This window comes from Myotis yumanensis, unplaced genomic scaffold (genome assembly GCF_028538775.1).
Source record: "Myotis yumanensis isolate MYYU_CA2020_CCGP unplaced genomic scaffold, mMyoYum1.0.hap1 SCAF_2, whole genome shotgun sequence".
Taxonomy (NCBI): domain Eukaryota; kingdom Metazoa; phylum Chordata; class Mammalia; order Chiroptera; family Vespertilionidae; genus Myotis; species Myotis yumanensis.
In genome coordinates this window covers 16,466,759-16,487,837 of record NW_027223753.1, presented here as the reverse complement: position 1 = coordinate 16,487,837, position 21,079 = coordinate 16,466,759, and the positions used below count along the sequence as shown (strand labels likewise).

The 21,079-nt window shown below is 44.0% G+C and overlaps 1 protein-coding gene across 3 annotated transcripts in view; it reads right to left on the bottom strand.

Moving 5' to 3' along the window:
• Window positions 1-21,079, bottom strand: part of DHDDS (dehydrodolichyl diphosphate synthase subunit) — a 30,146-nt gene that overhangs the window by 3,823 nt on the left and 5,244 nt on the right. For all 3 annotated transcript variants that reach the window (XM_070404435.1, XM_070404438.1, XM_070404436.1), the window contains exons 4-8: window positions 19,778-19,920; window positions 14,804-14,920; window positions 13,279-13,380; window positions 6,410-6,524; window positions 4,054-4,161 (exon numbers count right to left, since the gene is read on the bottom strand). In XM_070404435.1, coding sequence (XP_070260536.1) covers window positions 4,054-4,161; window positions 6,410-6,524; window positions 13,279-13,380; window positions 14,804-14,920; window positions 19,778-19,920 — 585 coding nt within the window. The remainder of the gene's footprint in view (window positions 1-4,053; window positions 4,162-6,409; window positions 6,525-13,278; window positions 13,381-14,803; window positions 14,921-19,777; window positions 19,921-21,079) is intronic.

Here is a 21,079-nt window from a genome sequence, read left to right as displayed (position 1 = left end):
ATTAAATATATACAGTAAGTCACCATGGGTCCTAAGAAGTTTAGTGCTAGCAGCAATGTGAAAAAGAAAGTTGTGAGAACAACGATAGAGCTTAAAAAAGGAAGTAAGCCTGGTTAGTGTGGCTCAGTGGTTGAGTGTCGATCCATAAACCAAGAAGTCACTGGTTTGATTCCCCGTCAGGGCACATGCCCAGATTAGGGGATCGATCCCTGGTGGCGGGTGTACAGGAGGCAGCTGATCGATGTTGATGTTTCTCTCTCATGGATGTTTCTATCTTTCTCTTTCTCTTCCTTCCTCTCTCTCTAAAATCAATAAAAACATATTTAAAAAGAAAAGAAGTAATTGCAAAGTATGATAGAGGTATTCCCATGTCTAATCTGGCTACTGAGTTTGGCATGGCAAAATTGACAATTAGAACAATTTTAAAATATTAAGAGGCCATCAAGAGTGCTGATGTTGCTAAGGCAGTGAAAGTGCTCACAAAACAATGATCAAAAGCAACTGAGATAGGTTAAAATGGAATCATTTGAGGGACTAGAATGGATTATTTCAATTTACATTATTTCTAATGGGAACTATATTCAGTTTTCAAACAAACTGCTTCTTGAACAGCCTTCCGGATCGAATTAAGTTCAAGAACCAAGGTACCACTGTATCTTCCATGTGCACAAGCACCTGACCCTTGCATTTGACTCTTGCAACAAAGCTAGGAAGGTTCTTTCTGTTGGAGACAGACATGGAGGTTGAGAATAGGAAAGTGATTTGCTAAGGCCTCTCAGTTATAAAGGTTACTGCATAAATGAAAATTCTGGAATATTCTCCTCTAGGTATTCAAGGGTACTCTTCTGCTATGATAATGAACTCATACATGGAGCTATGAAGACTAAAACAGGCTTGAGAGTTGCCTTGGTCAGGAGAAACCGTGGGTCCTATGTACATGACCTTATGTGGGGACAGGGAGATGCTCAGGATACAGTCTAAGCAACCCATGTGCTTACAGGCTGATTAGGACACAGATCTCTACACAAAGTCCCATACTATAGGTAGGATGTAGTAAGGCCATCAAGGAGGCAAGAGAAAAGGCCATGCAGCCCAGAGGAGAGAAAAATTATGGCTATGAAGGTCAAGGAGCAGTGAAACCTGATGGACAGGCAATGTTTGAGCTGAGCTTTAACCAATGGGGAGGACTTGGATAAAGGTGGAGTGTGTATGGTTGGGGGAGAATATCAGGTAATGGAATAATGAGCAAAGACACACGAAATTGATTGAAGAGCTTGATCAGGTCAGAGTGAGTCCTCCTGGAGCTCTGGGATTCAAGAAGTTCCTATCCAAAGAACTCTCACCTCTCTAAGCCTAATTCTTTTATTTATTTATTTATTTATTTATCTTTTATATATTTTATTGGTTTTTTTACAGAGAGGAAGGGAGAGGGATAGAGAGTTAGAAACATCGATCAGCTGCCTCCTGCACACTCCCTACTGGGAATGTGCCCGCAACCAAGATACAAGCTCTTGACTGGAATGGAACCTGGGACCCTTGAGTCCGCAGGCCGATGCTCTGTCCATTGAGCCAAACTGGTTAGGGCTCTAATTCTTTTTATTTTTTTAATTTTTAAAATATATTTCTTTATTGATTTCAGAGAGGAAGGGAGGAGAGAGATAGAAACATCAATGATGAGAGAGAATCATTGATTGGCTGCCTCCTGCACACCCCACACTGGAGATGGAGCCCGCAACCCAGGCATGTGCCCTTGGCCGGAATCGAACCTGGGACCCTTCAGTCCGCAGGCCGATGCTCTATCCACTGAGCCAAGCCAGCTAGGGCTAATTCTTTTTTTTTTTTTTTTTAATATATTTTATTGATTTTTTACAGAGAGGAAGGGAGAGGGACAGAGAGTTAGAAACATCGATGAGAGAGAAACATTGATCAGCTGCCTCCTGCACACCTCCTACTGGGGATGTGCCCACAACCAAGGTACATGCCCTTGACCGGAATCGAACTTGGGACCTTTCAGTCTGCAGGCCGATGCTCCATCCACTGAGCCAAACAAGTTAGGGCAGGGCTAATTCTTTTTATAAAAAATATTTTCATGAGTTTTATCTGAGCCAAATGCTTCAGTCTAAGCCTAATTCTTTTTTTTAAAAAATATATTTTATTGATTTTTTAGAGAGGAAGGGAGAGGGACAGAGAGCTAGAAACATCAATGAGAGAGACATCGATCAGCTGCCTCCCGAACACCCACCACTGGGGATGTGCCCACAACCAAGGCACATGCCCCTGATCGGAATCGAACTCGGGACCCCCCCAGCCGCAGGCCAACACTCTATCCACTGAGCCAAACCAGTTAGGGCTAAGCCTAATTCTTAATCTACAAAATGGGGATGACAGTATCCACCTCACGGGGTGGTTTGAGGAAAAATGAGATAATATAGGTCCAACCTGGTGCCTGCTATTAATGTTTAGCTGTTCTTTGTCAGCACCACTTGGGGCTATGGCTAAATAAGCTATGTTCTGGCAGGACAGAAAGGATGTGGCCACCCAGCCACAGAGGGAAGGAATACAGAGCTGGTTAAAGTCGCTCTATGAAGCTCAGACTTCTTCCAAATAGCAGAGCAGCCCCAGACTGAGTGCTGGGCAGGGAGGCTCCAGCCAAGGCAAAGCCTGGCTCCTCTGTGCCAGGAACCGGCAAATCAATGTTAGGGTGATGGAGTCAGGGGAGATCCTAAAGGATCACTTTAGACAAGGACACTAAAGGCTGAAGGGACTGGGGCTAGGTCATACGGTGGCTTCTTGTGAAGGGTTAAATAAGAAAACTCACATGAAAACACCTAAGTAGACCTTCAATATGTTAGCTGCCACCACCACACACACTGCCATTATTACTGAGAATCCTAATCAGATGCAGGTGACTCGGCCTCCTAATGAAACCTGTTTCAAGATCTGGTGATCAAAGCTAATACCCTCAGGGAATAATGGCCTATCTCTCTGAGAAGTCTTTCCTGGGTTGCTGTAGTAAAGAGATTAAAGACTTGTAATTTGAATCTAAGTTCTATCTCTTATTGGTTGTGTTCTTAATAAAATAATTTTGATTTATACATGTGCACAAATGGGGCTAATAATACCTATCTCATTGGGTTCTTGGGAGTATTAAATGAAATAGTGCATATAAAATATTCAGAGTGCCTGACACATAGTAAATACACAGTAAGTAAAAGCTACTACCATCATTATTAACATACTTATTAGCAGGTGTGTGGTATATATCTAGTATATGGTCAATGCATGCTCACCTTTTCCTCCATCCCCTCCGTCAGGCCAGCTCTGAAGCATGCTTTGGTTCTTCTAGAACAGTGGTCAGCAAACTGCGGCTCGAGAGCCACATACGGCTCTTCGGCCCCTTGAGTGTGGCTCTTCCACAAAATACTGACTTCTGCGCATGGGCCACGAAGTTTCAATCGCACTGTACATGCGCGCCCGCACGTGGTATTTTGTGGAAGAGCCACACTCAAGGGGCCACAGAGCCGCATGTGGCTCGTGAGCTGCAGTTTGCCAACCACTGCTCTAGAACAGTGGTCGGCAAACTCATTAGTCAACAGAGCCAAATATCAACAGTACAATGACTGAAATTTCTTTTGAGAGCCAAATTTTTTAAACTTAAACTACATAGGTAGGTACATTGTTATTAATTTAATTAGGGTACTCCTAAGGCTTAGGAAGAGCCACACTCAAGGGGCCAAAGAGCCGCATGTGGCTCTCGAGCCGGTTTGCCGACCATGGCTCTAGAACAGTGGTTCTCAACCTTGGCTGCACATTAGAATCACCTGGGAATCTTTTTAAAATCCTGATTTCTGGGCCTCATCCTCCGGAAATTCTGTTTCTTTGTTATGGGGTGGGGCCACAACATTAGTAACAAAGAAAGAGAATTTCCGGAGGATGAGGCCCAGAAATCAGGATTTTAAAAAGATTCCCAAGTGATTCTAATGTGCAGCCAAGGTTGAGAACCACAGCTCTAGAACCATACCTGATGAATGCTATGGTTCACCTGGAACTAACCTGAAGCATGCTATGGTTCATCTGGAACTGCAGGATGGCTTCACAGAGGTTCCAAAACATGTATTCTGGCCACAGAACAGGCTGGAACACCAGGCAGGAGTGGGAGGTCTGGAAAAAGGGAGGAGGAAGATAATTTAGTTTAGTAACATGTTGCTGGACATATCCCTGGGCAGGGTTCCAAAGGAGGGGGAGGCTGAGCAGGACCCAGAAACCCAGAAATGATATCGCACAGGCATCCTGAGCTGCAGCTGCTGCCACCAGCCCTGCTTCACTCACTAATAGGGGGAGGAGTCATCTGAGGCAGTTAGATCACCTGCTTGTAGCAGGACTGAACTAAAATACTAGACCAACATTTTCACCAGGATTTTTCTAGGAGCCAAATTTAGGACTATGAAATAACATCTGGATTATGTTATTTTGGCTCTTGGCCCTTAGAGGTCATCTGGGAAACACACTGGCAAAGTCAGTGGTGAACAATTGGTAGCTGCCATTGTTATTTTTTTTTAATATTTATTTATTTGTTTGTTAATCCTCACCCAAGGATATTTTTCCATTGATTTTTAGAGAGAGTGGAAGGCAGGGGGGAGAGAGAGAGAAATGTCTATGTGAGAGAGGCATTGGTTGCCTCCTGCACGCGCCCCAACCAGGGCTGGGGATCAAGCCTGCAACTGAGCCCTTGACCGGAATTGAACCCAGGACCCTTTAGTCTGCAGGCCGACGTGCTATCCACTGAACCAAACCAGCTAGGGCTGCCATTGTTATTTTTAAGAAGCAGAATGTGGCACAGTGGTTAAGAGCATGAGCTCTGGGGCCAGACTACCTGGCTCTCCCATTTACCTTCTATTTTGACTTGAGGCAAGTTACTTAACCTCTTTGGGCCTCAGTTTTTTCAACTGTAAAACTGGGTAATAAAAATATCTGGTTTTTAAAGTACTATGAAAATTAAACAAGTGAATGTACAGAAAGCAGTCAGAGCACAGAGCTGGATGAACTTTAATAACCTCCACTGATGTGAGAGTCCCTTTGGAACATTCTTGACGGCCCCTGCAGGGGACGTTAGGGTACCCAGGAATTCAGTGCCTCAGGGGGATAACTTTAGTTGTCGGATAGCTTGTGATGCTAACCCAATGCCACCTTCCCTGGAACTTCTACCATGGTCTCAGATCTTTTCTCTGGAACAAGTTTGTTTCTTCTTCAAAGTGACATTCTTTCAAATATCTGAAGGCCAAGTTAGAGCGGCCTATTATCTGTTGCCAAGGTTGTAATGACTTGTTCACTTTGTTTTTGCCAACAAACTATACATTTTAGGACAGTAGGGATTATTTCTGACTTGGTCACTGTAACATTCCCAGCACAAAGCAGGAACTCAATATTTCTTTTCCCCAAGGGAAAAAACTGTCACCATGCTTCCCTTTTCCAGACCACTATCCTTCACTCATTCTTTATAAGATGTGAGTTCCAGATTCCTTGCCATCCAGGTTGACCTCTTCTGGTAAGTCCTCTAAGTTTACCAAGAAGTCTCTTCAAACTCAGTGTCCAGAAATAAACTTTCCAGACATGATCTGACCAGCAGAGTAGGCCACAGAACCATAAGTGGCACATTATACATCATTCAACATAGCCAAACACTGAAAGTATCTTCAGTAGCTAAATCTTGTTATTTCACTTTTAAGACTATGGTCCATTAGAATTTCTAGAATTTTATCATGTGAATTGCTTCCAAGCTGAGACTCTCCCTCCAACCTCTCCTTAAACAAAGACTTTCCCTGGGATGTGTACCTAGGGGCCAAGGTAACAGGTGATAGAGACTTTTGAGCAAAGACAAATTTATTTGACTCTGAGCTTTTGGGGAACTACCTACACTGGGGGAACTGGGCTGAGAGACAGTGGCCCCTAAGAAAGAGTTTGCATTTAGCTTATATCCCTTGTGGACTGTGCTTGAATAGATGCAGCCCTTTATTCTGATGAAGACAGACAAGTAACTGCAAAGCAAGGTTCTATCCCAGAGGAGCTGGGGTACCTGGTAGGTTACTAGGGCAGATTATGCTCAGGAACAAAAGTCAGAAGTCCAATTCCTTGAACATGGGCACAGGTGAAGTTTTCATCGCAGCTGACTAGCCTTGATTTTTGTCCTCTAGGAACATTAGAGAGTAAGAACCACACAGGTTCTCATAGCCAGGGATAGATAAGAAAGGGATAGCAAACACTGACATTTCTCCAGATTTTAGGTCTCCTCCCCGACAAGGTTCTCTGTGCCTGCATGGCCGGAAGTGGGGATGAGCCCCTCAAATCCAATCTGTGGGTGCAATGCAGTTTTCAGCTCACACAAACAGAACGGTGGTTAGAAACTACCTACCTGCCAGAGCAGGAAGTCGCTGAGCCTCACTTCCCCAGAAGTCCGTATCAAGATGTCGGGATTGGGAGAGTGGTTGGTATAGAGGCACTTATCAAGCAGAGACTCAGAGACATCGCTAAAGTGAGTGGAGAAGAGACAAAGGTAAGCACACATCTCTTTTTGGATTTTTCTCATGGTGACATAAGGCTTCCCAGATTACAGAATACCATCAAATATATTAGTCAATACTACCTAGTACACAGAGGCCCTCAAAACATGCTTAATAAATTAATTAAGGAACCTGAGACTCAAAGAAGATGATTAGTTTGCCCAAAGTCATTTTAGCCAAAGACCTAAACCAAATGCACCCACTAGAATGTGTTGTCTTCACTTAAAGCATCTTGTTTTTGCCTGGCCAGTGTGGCCCAGCGGTTTGAGCGTCGACCCAGGAACCAAGAGGTTGCCCGTTCAATTCCCAGTCAGGGCGCATGCCCGGGCTGTAGGCTCGATCCCCAGTAGGGGGTATGCAGGAGGCAGCTGATAGATGATGTTTCTCTCTCAATGATGTCTCTATATCTCTATCCCTCTCCCTTCCCCTCTCTCTAAAAATCAAGAAAAACATATTTTAGAAATACTTCATTTGTGATCCAGTAGAATAGTGATAATTGACAAAGTGTAGTAAGTACTTTCATTTTTTTTAAATCTTGTTGTTGTTTTTTATTTATTTAAAATACTAGAGGCCCGGTGCATGAAATTCGTGCAAGGAGGGGGGGGGGGGTATCCCTCAGCCCGGCCTGCACCCTCTCCAATCTGGGACCCCTTGGAGGATGTGTGACTGCCGGTTTAGGCCCGATCCCAGGGATCGGGCCTAAAGCGGCAGTTGGACATCCCTCTCACAATCAGGACTGCTGGCTCCTAGCTGCTCGCCTGCCTGATTGCCCCTAACCGCTTCTGCCTGCTGGCCTGATCGCCCCCTAACCACTCCCCTGGCCTGATTGACGCCTAACTGCTCCCCTGCTGGCCCGACTGCCCCCACCTGCCCTCCCCTGCCAGCCTGATCACTCCCAACTGCCCTGCCCTGCAGGCCAGATTGTCCACAACTGCCCTCCCCTGCTAGCCATCTTGTGGTGACCATCTTGTGACAACGTTGCACGACGCCACCTAGGCTTTTATTATATAGGATATTTTTATTGATTTCAGAGAGGAAGAGAGAGGGAGAGAAACATCAATGATGAGAAAGAATCATTGATTGGCTGTTTCCTGCTCGCCCCCCACCAGGGACTGCGCCCACAACCTGGGCATGTGTCCTAACTGGGAATTGAAACGGCAACCTCTTGGTTCCTGGGTCGACGCTCAACTGCTGAGCCACAGTGGCAGGGCGAAACATCTTGTTTTTTAAAATACACATAACAAAGAGGCAGCCAACCAAATGGGTGATGATATTTACAAACAGTAGCTCCAACAAAGGTTTAATTTCCAAAATATATTAAGAACTCATAAAACTCAACACCAAACAAAGAAACAAACAACCCAATCAAAAAATGGGCAGATGTGCCCAAGCTGGTTTGGCTTGGCTCAGTGGATAGAGTGTCGGCCTGTGGACTAAAGGGTCCCAGGTTCAATTCCGGCCAAGGGCACATGCCTGGGTTGCCAGCTCGATCCCCATTAGGGGGCATGTAGGAGGCAGCTGGTCAATGATTCTCTCTCATCATTGATGTTTCTCTCTCTAGTCCTCTCCCTTCCTTTCTGAAATCAATAAAAAACATTAAAAAAAAATGGACAGATGACCTGAACAGACACCTCTCCCAAGAAGACATATGAACAGCCAATAGATATATGAAAAGATGTTCAACCTCACTAGCAAGTAGAGAAAGGAAATCAAAATTAGAATGAGATACCACCTCACACCTGTTAGATGAGAGCACTGTTGATCGGTTGCCTCCTACATGCCCCACACTGGGGATCGAGCCCGCAACCCCGGCATGTGCCCTGATCTAGAATCAAATGAACTGTGACCTCCTGGTTCATAGATCGACACTCAACCACTGAGCCATGCTGGCTGGGCTGTTTTGTTTTTTTAATGTTCTTTTTAAAAAATATATTGGGGTGACATTGGTTAATATGATAAGTAATAACCAAGTAATAACAAGTGTTGTAGAGGTTGTGCAGAAAAGGGGACCCTCATTAACTGCTGGTGGGAATGTAGACTAGTACAATCACTATGGAAAACAGTCTGGTGATTCCTCAAAAAAGAATAGAGTTACCTTGCCGAAACCGGTTTGGCTCGGTGGATAGAGCGTCGGCCTGTGGACTGAAAGGTCCCAGGTTCGATTTCGGTCAAGGGCATGTACCTGGGTTGCAGGCACATCCCCAGTGGGAGATGTGCAGGAGGCAGCTAATCGATGTTTCTCTCTCATCGATGTTTCTAACTCTCTATCTCTCTCCCTTCCTCTCTGTAAGAAATCAATAAAAAAAATATTAAAAAAAAAAAAAAGAAGAAGAGTTACCATACCACCCAGCAACCCCTCTCCTGGGTATATACCGAAAAAACTTGAAAACATGTATTTTCAAAGATATATGCATCCCTATGTTCACTGCAGCATTATTCAAAGTAGCCAAGACATGGAAACAACCTAAGTATCCTGTGATAGAGGACTGGATAAGAAGATGTGGTACATACACACAATGGATACTACTCAGCCATAAGAAAGGATGAAATACTGCCATTTGCAATAACATGGATGGACCTTGAAAATATTATGCTAAGTGAAATAGGTCAGTCGGAAAAAGCTAAGAACCATCTGATTTCACTCATATGTGGGATATAAAACTGAAACTTGTGGACACAAACAGCAGTGTAGTGGTTGTCAAAGAGAAGGGGTGAGGGGTGAAGGGATCCTATTATATGGTGACGGGAGAAGATTTGACTTTTGGTGGTGGCCACATAATGCAATATACAGATCTTGTAACACAGAAACCCACACCTGAAACCTATATGATCATATTAACCAATGTCACCCCAATATATTTTTTAAAAAAGAATAAAACAAAACAGCCCAGCCAATGTGGCTCAGTGGTTGAGTGTTGACCTATGAACCAGGAGGATACAGCTCATTCAGTTCCCAGTCAGGGGACATGCCCAGTTGCAGACTCAATCCCCAGTGTGGGGCATGCAGGAGGCAGCTGATCTATGATTCTATCATCATTGATGTTTTTATCTGTCCCCGCCTTTCCCTTTCTCTGAAACGAACAAAAACATATTTAAAAAAACAAACACAACATAGACTTTGGAGGTAGATATACTTGACTGGAGTCCAGGCTGTTTCATTTAACAGCATACATTACTTTGGGTGGGTCAACTAACCTTTTTAAACCTTAGTTAATTGAACTTACAAAATGGGGCAAATAATAGCCACTACCTTATATGAAAATGAAATGAAAATATGTGTAATAAACTCTTAGTCTAGTACCTACCGCATAATAAGATCCAATAAATATTAGTTAGTAACTTTTATTTTTATACTGTATTTTTGTTCATGTCAACCTTCCTATAGATGGCACTCTAAGTATACCATCTATATATATAAAAGGCTAAGCGACCATCTGACCGTTCAACCAGTAGCTATGACGTGCACTGACCACCAGGGGGCAGACACTCAATGCAGGAGCTGCCGAGCTGCAGTGACTTGGCAGCGGGGGTTTGGAACCATAGAGGAGGGAGCCTGATTCTAGGGTGTGTCACTCGAGAACCGCCCTCTCACCATCTGGGACCCCTCGGGGGATGATGGAGAGCAGGTTTGGGCCTGATCCCTGCAGGCCAGGATGAGGGACCACACCGGTGCACCAGGCTTCTAGTAGTGAATGAAAGAACAAGGACCTGGAGCCAGGTTGAAATCCTGGCACCAAGCTTTGACAACTAGGTGGGCCTGAACAAGTTACTTAACTTCCTTGTGTCTCAATATTCTCATCTTAAAAATGGGGATAAGAACAGTATCTACCTCATAGTCTCTATGGGTTAAGTAAAATAAACATATATGGAGTACCTGGCAGATGCCTGGCAAAGAGTAAATGCTCAGTAAATGTTAGCAATTATTAGTATTATTAACACTATTGTTTTAAGAGAAACACAGAGACCTACAGTGGGTCAAGTGACCTGCTCAAGGTAACTCAGTGAAAAAGAGTTTATTAACTATCCTTTATGCTCAAACTAATCCCTTTCTGGAATTCCAGACTCAAAATCCAATCTAATATTAATATGTTTTAAAAAAATATACCTTGGAAGAAAGGAAAATGAGGAGTTGGATGATGGTAATGAGAATAGAAAAGTTATAGCTATTGGAAGGGTAGAACCTAATTGTAATTAATTCATTGACTCTGTTATAAATGCAGATTTGTCTAAATTTGAATAATGTAAAGAGCACTGCCTCAGGTCCTGATTAGACCAGTCTTAGCTGAACACCAAGCTTCCTGAGCTGGTGGGTGGAGACATCAGACTCCTTACAGTGGTGACCCTGCCCAACCTACACCATGTCTGCATGACTAACCCCACATAGGCAAGTTAGTAAACCATGCAGGGCAGAGAAAATGGGTATGGGAAAACTTGTTGGACAAGAAGCAGAAAGAAGATAAAGGTCAGTAGTTATTGGAATGTGGTATGAGTATAAAGTGCACTGAATTTAGGAGTCAAGATCAGAACACTAGTCCTAGGCATGAATGCATATTACAGCTGCTTGCTAAATAGCTTTCTTTCTAGCATAAACATTTGTCCCTTACTATTTTTTATACATCCTTTATTATTTTAAGTATATATATATTTTTTATTGATTTCAGAGAGGAAGGGAGAGATAGAAAAATCAGTGATGAGAGAGAATAATTGATTGGCTGCCTCCTGTACACCCCCTACTGGGGATTGAGCTCGAAACCCAGGCATGTGCCCTGACCAGGAATCGAACCATGACCTACTGGTTTATAGATTGACGCTCAACCATTGAGCCACACTGGCCATGTATCCCTTACTATTTTTAATATACAGTTGACAGACTCCACATATAAGTAGACCTGCATAGTTCAAACTTGTGTTGTTTAAGGGTCAATTGTATTTTCGAACCATGGTTAGGAATCCAAGGTTGCGGAGGGCTAACTGTAATTATATATGGATTTTCAACTATATGGGTGGTAGATGGCCCTAACCCCCCAACACATTGTTGAAAGATCAACTGTATTATTTCACTCACACAAAAGACTATATGAAACGTCAATTATAAAACACAATATTATAATGAATAATTATGAAATCACCCCCCACACCAAGAATTAGAAAATTACCAATAACTTGTTTCTACTTATATATTTCATCTTCCTGCCTGGTCCCAATCCTGACAACTTACTCACTATCTCAATTTTTCCCCCAATAGTTCATTTTAATTTCTTTTAAAAAAAATTTATTGATTGCCCTAACCGGTTTGGCTCAGTGGATAGAGCATCAGCCTGTGAACTCAAGGGTCCCAGGTTCAATTCTGGGCAAGGGCATGTACCTTGGTTGCGGGCACATCCCCAGTAGGGAGTGTGCAGGAGGCAGCTGATTGATGTTTCTATCTCATCGATGTTTTTAACTCTCTATTCCTCTCCCTTCTTCTCTGTAAAAAATCAATAAAATATATTTTTAAAAAAATTTATTGATTGATTTTAGGAGAGAGAGAAAGAGAGAGAAACATTGATTTGTTGTTCACTTATTTATGCATCATTGGTTGATTCTTATATGTGCCCTGACAGGGGATCAAATCTACAATCTTGGCATATTGGGATGATGCTGTAATCAACACCAATTGAACTACCCGGCCAGGCTAAGTAGTTAATTTTCAAACCACATGTTAACTGACTTCCTTACAGTATTTGACAGTTTTTCCCACCAGTGCCCAGGCCCCTCCTGACCCACACCTGACCCTCTTTTCTTGGCTTCTGCAATACTGATTGCCTGGCTTTTCTTTCTACCTTTCTCTCTCTCTAAAAATCAATGGAAACATATCTCGAATGAGGATTAACAAAAAAACAACAAAAAAGTCTCCTTTCCTTCTTATCTAAATCCATTCCCACTGAGCAACTTCTATATTTTTTATTTTGTTTCTCAGGTAAATTGAATTATACCTCAGAAGGGAATCAGAAAATTCCTCGGTCCCAAGATCCCATATAACAGAGGTAAAGGACAAGAACTCTGGAATCAGACAGCTTTAGATCTGAGTCCTGGCTCTGGCATTTATTAGCAGAATGACCTTGGGGAAATAATTTCAATGCTGAGCTCAGTTTTCTCATCTATTACATGGAGAAAAGACTCAAGTCTCTCACATATGAGATTAATGACTCAATAAAATACAAATAACAGATTGCCTGGGTTGTTTGTTGCTACCATTATTTTACTATTGCTCTTATTAGTTTAATAATATGAGAGGAACTGAGTAGCCAGGTAGCTTCTAAAGTCTCTCCGAGCTCTAATAATTAGGATTCTATGATGTTGCTAATGATGGGCAATTTTCTTTTTGAAAAATATCTGAATCTTGCATAAAACTGTAACACGAGAGACCCAAGAGATTATTCCCCCGACAAACTGCATTCCTGAAAAACAATTTTGAAAAAACACTGCCAAAGAGCCAGGAGGATATCATTTATCGAATACCACAGAGTTCTACCATTTTTCTGGAACTTCCTGGTGTGCAGTGAACACAGAGAAATTCTGAAGCAAGGAGACCCCCCCCCCCGTCCTGCCCCCCGCCCCGCCAATCTTTCCACATGATTGCCGGATTTGACTTCTGGCCCATGTACACGACTTAGGAGGGATTTCATGGTTTGGTGCATGACTGGTTTCCCTATCAATGACCATGCTAAACTAGAGATACCTGGGATCCAGCAGACCCTGCTCCACTCCCCAGGCCATCTCTCTCACAGCATTGCTGATCTCATGACGGGATGTGTATGCAAAGCAAACGTTCAGGAAACACCTAAGGAGGAAGAACAGAATAGTTTACCAAAACAGGACAGAGACTAAGGATTAGAACCACTTATTCCAGAGCACCCTTTCCCTGGAACAAAACACAACACCAAATGTTAACTGTAGACACCTCTGAAAGGTCAGATTATGAACTTAAAAATATATATATATATTTTATTGATTTCAGAGAGGAAGGGAAAGACAGAGAGAAACATCAATGATGAGAGAGAATCACTGATCAGCTGCCTCCTGCATGGCCCCGACTGCGGATCAAGCCCGCAATCCGGGCCTGTGCCTTTAATTGGAATTGAACCCAGGACCCTTCAGTCCACAAGCCAACGTTCTATCCACTGAGCCAAACCAGCTAGGGCAGATTATGAATTTTTTATCATTTAATTTATTGGGGTGACAATGGTTAACAAAATTATATAGGTTTAGGTGCACACATCCACAACATATCATCTGTACACTGTACTATGTGTTTACCACCCCAAGTCAAGTTTCCTTCTATCACCATTCATTCCCCCTACATCCTCCTCCCCCTCCTCCTCCCCTCCAAGATTATGAATTTTTCCCAAGTTTTCTTGAAATAAACATGTTACTAGCTTTGTAATAAAACAAGTATAAAATGACTCTTATTACCTTCTAATCCTCTCCCCCTTCTATTACCAACCAGCTTTCAGAGGAAGGGAATCCTTTGTGATATTAGCAGTCAAGGGCACGTACCACAAACAAGGAGATCAGAAAGGAAATTTGATGCAAAACAAATCCACTGCCAAGCATACACTATATTCCAAAGCCACACAAAATGAAGTTTGGATTCTTAAACTCTGTTCCCCTCTGCATCTGCACCACCTCCCAAGGTCATCCTATCCGTGGTTAAAGGAGTGGGACAAAAAAAGAATTTCTTGAAAGGAACTGTCTTCAGAGACAGAGATAAGGCTTGCTGCATTCCCACCCCATCCCTTGGAGGGGGCTGGGGGAAAGAGGTATATGAAATGAAGGAGGAAGATGGGAAAGGGTACGAGTTGGTATACACACATACAACACAGTACTGCAGAATCGTCTTTGGTCTGCCTTGGAGATGGAGGAGATCTCTAAGTACCCAAAACCACCCCCTCGTTGTCTCTGACCAAAGATGCCTCCCAATAGAGCAGTGGTTCTCAACCTTCCTAATGCCGCGACCCCTTAATACAGTTCCTCATGTTGTGGTGACCCCCAATTTCATTGTTACAAATTGAACATAATTAAAGCATAGTGATTAATCACAAAAACAATATGTAATTATATATGTGTTTTCTGATGGTCTTAGGCGACCCCTGTGAAAAGGTCGTTCGACCCCCAAAGGGGTCGCAACCCACAGGTTGAGAACCGCTACAGTAGAGGGAGTCAAAGACTAATTCAGGCCCCCAAGGGGAAATCCAAAAACTTACTGGTTGTAGTTCTTGGTGGCCTGCACAGCTTGTGCAATCAGCTCCTGGAGATCCAAGGGCAACAAATGCAGATCACCGAGGACCCGGATACATACTCCATGCTTCTGCAATTTCTCCCTGATTGGGGAAAAGGAGGCAGGGTTGGGACACAGCACCTGCTGAGCTGGAGAGCAGGGTGCTTAGATGACACTCAATTAGCAGTTTTTGAGTGCTTTCCTGCGTGTCAGGCACTGTCCTATATGTATTATTTCACTGCATCCTCCCCACCCCCCCCAAAGAACTCTGAAAGGAGTTCGCCACATTCCCCATGCTACAGAGGGAAACCCACGCTCAGATAGGATAGTCAGACAGAGACTGCCCAAGATCATACAGACATCAGTGTTGTGTCAAAATTGAAACCCAGGTCTGTTTGATTTGAAAATCCAAACTCTTTTTAAAAAAATAAATGTCTGTTTGTTTTTTAATTGATTTCAGAGATGGGAAGAGATAGAGAGAGAGACATCAATGATGAGAAAGAATCATCCATCGGCTGCCTTCTGCATGCCAGCTACTAGGGATTGGACCCAAAACCCAGGCATGTGCCCTGACTGGGAATCTAACCATGACCTCCTGATTCATGGATCCACGCTCAACCATTGAGCCACACCAACCAGCCCAAAATACCAACTCTTTACCACACAGGACATCGCCTCATGTGTCCTTGTTGGTAAGTTGCATTTGACATATTCTGAGCTATGTTTGTCCCATTTTTTAAAAAAATATATTTTTATTGATTTCAGGGAGTGGAAAGGAGAGGGAGAGAGAGATTGAAACATCAATGATGAAGAGAATCATTAATTGGCTGCCTCCTGCACACCCCCTCCTGGGGATTGAGCCCGAAACCTGGGCATGTGCCCCTGACCGGAATCGAACCCGGGACTCTTCAGTCTGCAAGCCGATGCTCTATCCACTGAGCCAAACCAGCTAGGGCTGTTTGGAAATTTTGAAAACTAAATAAACTCCTCAAGGGCAGGAGCTGTACTATTGGTTACTTTTGTATCTTCTGGCAAAATATAATAATCGTGACATCTAAAATACTTATATGTTTACTAAATGCCAGTCAATGGTCTAACCGCTTTTCAGACATCTGCACGTTCCTTCCACCTTACACCAACCTAGGAGGCAGATATCATTATCTTTCCCTTTTACAGATGATGACACTAAGGCACAGGGAGGTTGGGTGATTTGCTCAAAGTTAGAAGCTGGTGAGTGGAAAGCCAGAATTTGAACTGAGGGAGTCTGGTTCCAGAGCCTGTCCTCCTCATCTTGACATCACACTGCCTCTATACAGCAACTCCCAAAAGGCAGTGAGCACGAACTCACTGTCACCCAACCAGCTTCCCTACCGGGAAGGCTATGGAGAAACTGAACAACTAATGTTTGGGAAATGGACGCTAATAACAAGACGTCTAGTGTAGAGTGGGGGTTTCCGGAAGGTCCTGGAGAACTGATCCAGAGCTGAAGGCCACATCCACAGCCAATGCACCCTTTAACCCTCAACCACATTCCTTTAACGGTGAAACAAGATCTACTCACCTATTTTTGAGAACCCACTGGAGCTACAGTAGACAAATGTATGCACAATCAAAGCAAAACATAAATAAGAATACCTAGCCCTAGCTGGTTTGGCTCAGTGGATAGAGTGTCGGACTGTGGACCAAAGGGTCCCGGGTTCAATTCCGGTCAAGGGCACATGCCTGGGTTTCAGGCTCGATCCCCAGTTGGGAGGTGTGCAGGAGGCAGCCAATCAATGATTCTCTCTCATCATTGATGTTTCTATCTCTCTCTCCTTCTCCCTTCCTCTCTGAAATCAAATATATATATAAAAAGAATACCTAGATTTAAGTCTTAGTGCCAATACTTATTAGCGACCTTGCATAACCACTTAGCCTCTCTGAGTCCAAGTTTCCCTCACCCTGTAAACTGGGGTAACCATTCCTGCCATAGTCTCAGCATTGGCTTGTGTTAAGAGGTGCATGACTTGAGCGAGGTCTATAAAGTAGAGGTTACTGCAGTCTGGCCAAAGTGATTCAGTTGGTTGAGCATCGTCCGGTGCACAGAAAGGTTGCTGATTCGATTCTAGGTCAGGGCACATACCTGGGTTGTGGGTTCAATCCCTGATTGGGGCACACACAGAAGGCAACCGATGGATGTTTCTCTCTCACATCAATGTCTGTCTGTCTATTTCTCTCTCTCTCTTCCTCTAAGCATGTCCTTGTGTGAGGATTTAAAAAAATAATAATAATAAAGTAGAGATTATTGCAAAGCCCTGGTGAGGAACCTGGAGACCTGGGTTCCCAATCTGGCTCTACCACTAGCTTGCTGTGTGACCATGGCAAGCCTTTCTCTTCTCTTCACTAGGGTTTAGCTTTCCAACTGATGAAGCAGAACCAGGCCAGTGGTGTTCCAACCTTCTTTTAGCCAAGGGGTGAGGAGCCTTTTTTCTGCCAACGGCCATTTAGACATTTATAACACCACTAGAGGCCCAGTGCACAACATTTGTGCACTGGGGTGGGGGTGGGGCCCTCAGCCCAGCCTGCCCCTTTAGCAGTCCGGGAGCCCTCAGGGGATGTCCAACTGACGGCTTAGGCCCACTTCCCCGGGGAGTGGGCCTAAGCCCCAGTCGGACATCCTTAGCGCTGCCGCGGAGGCAGGAGCTGCCACTGCCGCTGCGCTCACCAGCCATCAGCCTGGCTTGTGGCTGAGTGGGGGAGTGCACTGACCACCAGGGGGCAGCTCCTGCGTTGAGCGTCTGCCTCCTGATGGTCAGTGCACATCACAGCGACTGGTCATTCTGCTATTCGGTCAATTTGCATACTAGTCTTTTATTATATAGAATTTGCTTACTATAATTCACTTAATATAAATTTATGTTGAAAAAAGCTCCTAGATTTATTGAATTTCGAGTCTGACCTGTGGTTGCCTTGGCAGGGCCAGACCAAACGATTTCATGAGTCTTATACAACCTGTAGGCCGACATTCCCCACCCCTATTTTAGCCAAAGTACTCTTTCTTCAAATCAAATCATAAACAGAACCAAACCAGCACCCATACCCCATTTTCTCTGGGTTCGTTGCACACCCACTCCTAGAATTCTGGGGTTCTATCTCACATAGTTGGAAAGCCACCACTAGGGTTTCTTCTTGCTCTGTCCAGGATTTCATAACCTAAGACTGTTTGTTGTACTACTGACTGAATAGAGTAATCTCAGTAGCACCTCTACTGCCATGCATTTGATCTTTCAGGACTATAAGATTGCCTCCTAACTCTCAGGCTACAGAGTTGTAGACAACAGCTCAGAGCTGGAGTCAGAAAGATCCTGTCTTGGCTCTGCCTGTCCGATAGCCGTGTGACTCAGGATACACACCTAAACTTCTCCAGTCTTTACTTCCCTCCTCTTTACAACTGGGGTGTTATCTTTCTCACAGGGTAATGTGAATATTAAATGAGAATACATGCTAGGTTCAAGGCCTTATCCTATATAATAAAAGCCTAATATGCTAAGTGTCCGGTCAGCCATTCAACCAATCAAAGCATAATATGCTAATGATATGCTAAGGCAGCTCAACCACTCACTATGATGTGCACTGACCACCAGGGGGCAGAGGCTCTGACTGGTAGGTTAGCTTGCTGCTGGGGTCTGGCCAATTGAGACTGAGACAGGCTGGACATGCCCTGAAGCCCTCTCGAGGTCCCTCCCCAGCTGGCCAACCTCCTGCATCCCTCCCCGGCCCGACTGTGCACCGGGCTGAGGGACCCTCCCACCCAATACACGAATTTCGTGCACCAGGCCTCTAGTGAGTACTTCAAAAAGCTAAGATTTAGTGTGTAGTACAGAAAAATCTGAACACCTAGAATATGCCCTCATGTCTCCATCCCCAGCCCCGTGAGTGTGAACTCTGAGCCACAGGGACTCTGCTGAGAAGCAGGGAGCAACATCTGTGGCCCAGCGTCTCACCAACCCAAAATGGACAGAGAGAAGCCTGGCTTCTCTCCCCAGCACACTGACTCGTAGGAACAGAAAAGACAGAAGTGTTCTAGGCCCAGCTCCACTGGAGCTCTAGGCTCTCTGTTCTCTCACCGTCCTGGACTGGTATGGGAAGGAGCTGGGCAGAGAATGATTATAATGAAGTCTTCTGGGCAGTCTGGCTGGAAAGGGCTCCATACTTTAAAGCAAACAAACTCTCTCAATCTTCTGTTTCTCTTTCTGGCTTTGCTCCCTAAGCTTAAACTTAATGACAGCTAACAGTGGTAGCGAAGCTTCTCCATAAAGACCTCTATGGATCATTCCAGGCCTCGCAAGAGAATATAGTAACTTTTTGGAGATGACTGCACAGCAGGAAATGACTTTTTCAATGTTTCTCTCACTCTACTCCCCTGGCCATAGCTTATTGGTCTTGAGGTGGAAATTTGATCTAAGGTGGGCTCATCAAAGGATCTAGTTCACTCTGGGCTATTCTGTGAAGCAGGGAAAGCAGGTCTGTAGAGAGAAGGAAATGTACAAAGAGGCGCTACCTAATGGATATCAATCCTGGTTTCAGTTTTGCTTAAGGCTGGTTTACTTGTCCTTGCATTCTGTGAAATACCTCTATATCCTCAAGTAAATGCTCACTTTGAAAAAAAGAAAAGAAAAACTAGCTTGTCATATTTGCCACTCTAGAGATCTGACTAACATTGAAAGGGCGCAAAGTTCCTTAAATAAGCTTCAGATAAGAGAGCTGAGGGATATTAGCATAATCAATGGACACAGATACTGGGGCGGTGGGGGTTTGTCCTGGGGGGTGACAGGAGCCTTGGGGGTCAATCGGGAAAAAGGAGACATCTGTAATACTTTAAACAAAAAACAAAAAAGAGAGAGAGAGAGAGCGAGAGAGAGTGCTGAGGGTTAGGCTGGAGATCCTGGAAGAATACCCTCCCCCTCTGACAGCATCTTACTGCTCTTCCAGCAAACGGCCGAACTTCTGCCGGGCCATCTCCATTAGCCCGTCCACTTCACTTTTGGAACGTTTGAAGTTCTCAATGCTGAACGCGTACACCGTCACCTCTCGGATGCCCAGGGCCAAACACCAGTGCAGAGTCTGAGAAGGGAGAAGACAAGGAGCTAGGGTGTAAGGAAGAGTAGGAAGGGAAATGAAGAAATGCCTCGGCCCAGACTCAGAAAAGCATGAAGCTAGGATAACACCAATGCTTCTGTCAGAATAATGAACTAAATATGCAGAAAGCCACCACTTGAGAACTGAAAAATGTGAACTTAGTGAGTACTAGGCTGATGCCACTGTGGTCTACTGGAAAGAACTCTCCACGGAGAGAGTAAAAAACCAGGTTCTAGTCCTTGGCTACAACATGCACTTATTATGTGACTATAGGCGAATCATTTAACCTCTCTGGGCCTAAGTCTCCTTGTCTGTAAAAAGAGCCCGGCTAGCCCTAGCTGGTTTGGCTCAGTGGATAGAGTGTCAGCCTGCGGACTGAAGGGTCCCAAGTTTGATTCCAGTTGAGGGCATATGCCCAGGTTTCGGGCTCCATCCCCAGTAGGGAGCATGCAAAAGGCAGCCAATCAATGATTCTCATCATTGATGTTTCTATCTCTCTCTCCCTTTCCCTTTCTCTCTGAATTCAATAAAAATGTATATATTAAAGAAAAAAAAAAAAAAAAAAAAGAACCCAGCTGGTGTGGCTCAGTGATTGAGCATCAACCTATGAATCAGGAGGTCACAGTTCGATTCCCAGTCAGGGTACATGCCCAGGTTGCAGGCTCGATACCCAGTATGGGGCGTGCAAGAGGCGGCCGATCAATTATTCTTTCTTATCATTGATGTTTCTATCTCTCCCTCTCCCTTCCTCTCTGAAATCAATAAAAATATATTAAAAAATAAAAATGCAAATAAAAAGAGATTACAATCCATCCCTCACAAAGTAGCTAATGAACAGTATAAAAACACAAGGTATTATTACTCACAACGTAACTTCATTATTCTGGTCGACAGAGAGGCCAACAGGTTATAAGAAAAAAAGCACCATTTGAGCCTGCATTTCACATATGCTATTTCAACTGATTCTTCAAACAACCCCTTGAGACTGGCATTATTGTTTTCATACCTACTGTAAAGATGATGAAACTGAGGCTCAGAGAGTTGAAGAAATGTGTCAAAAAGTCCACAATGAATCCATTATATGAAGTGCTAAAACACAAAAACTAATGTATAGTGATACCTCTTCAGCTTTGTTTCTCTAGTT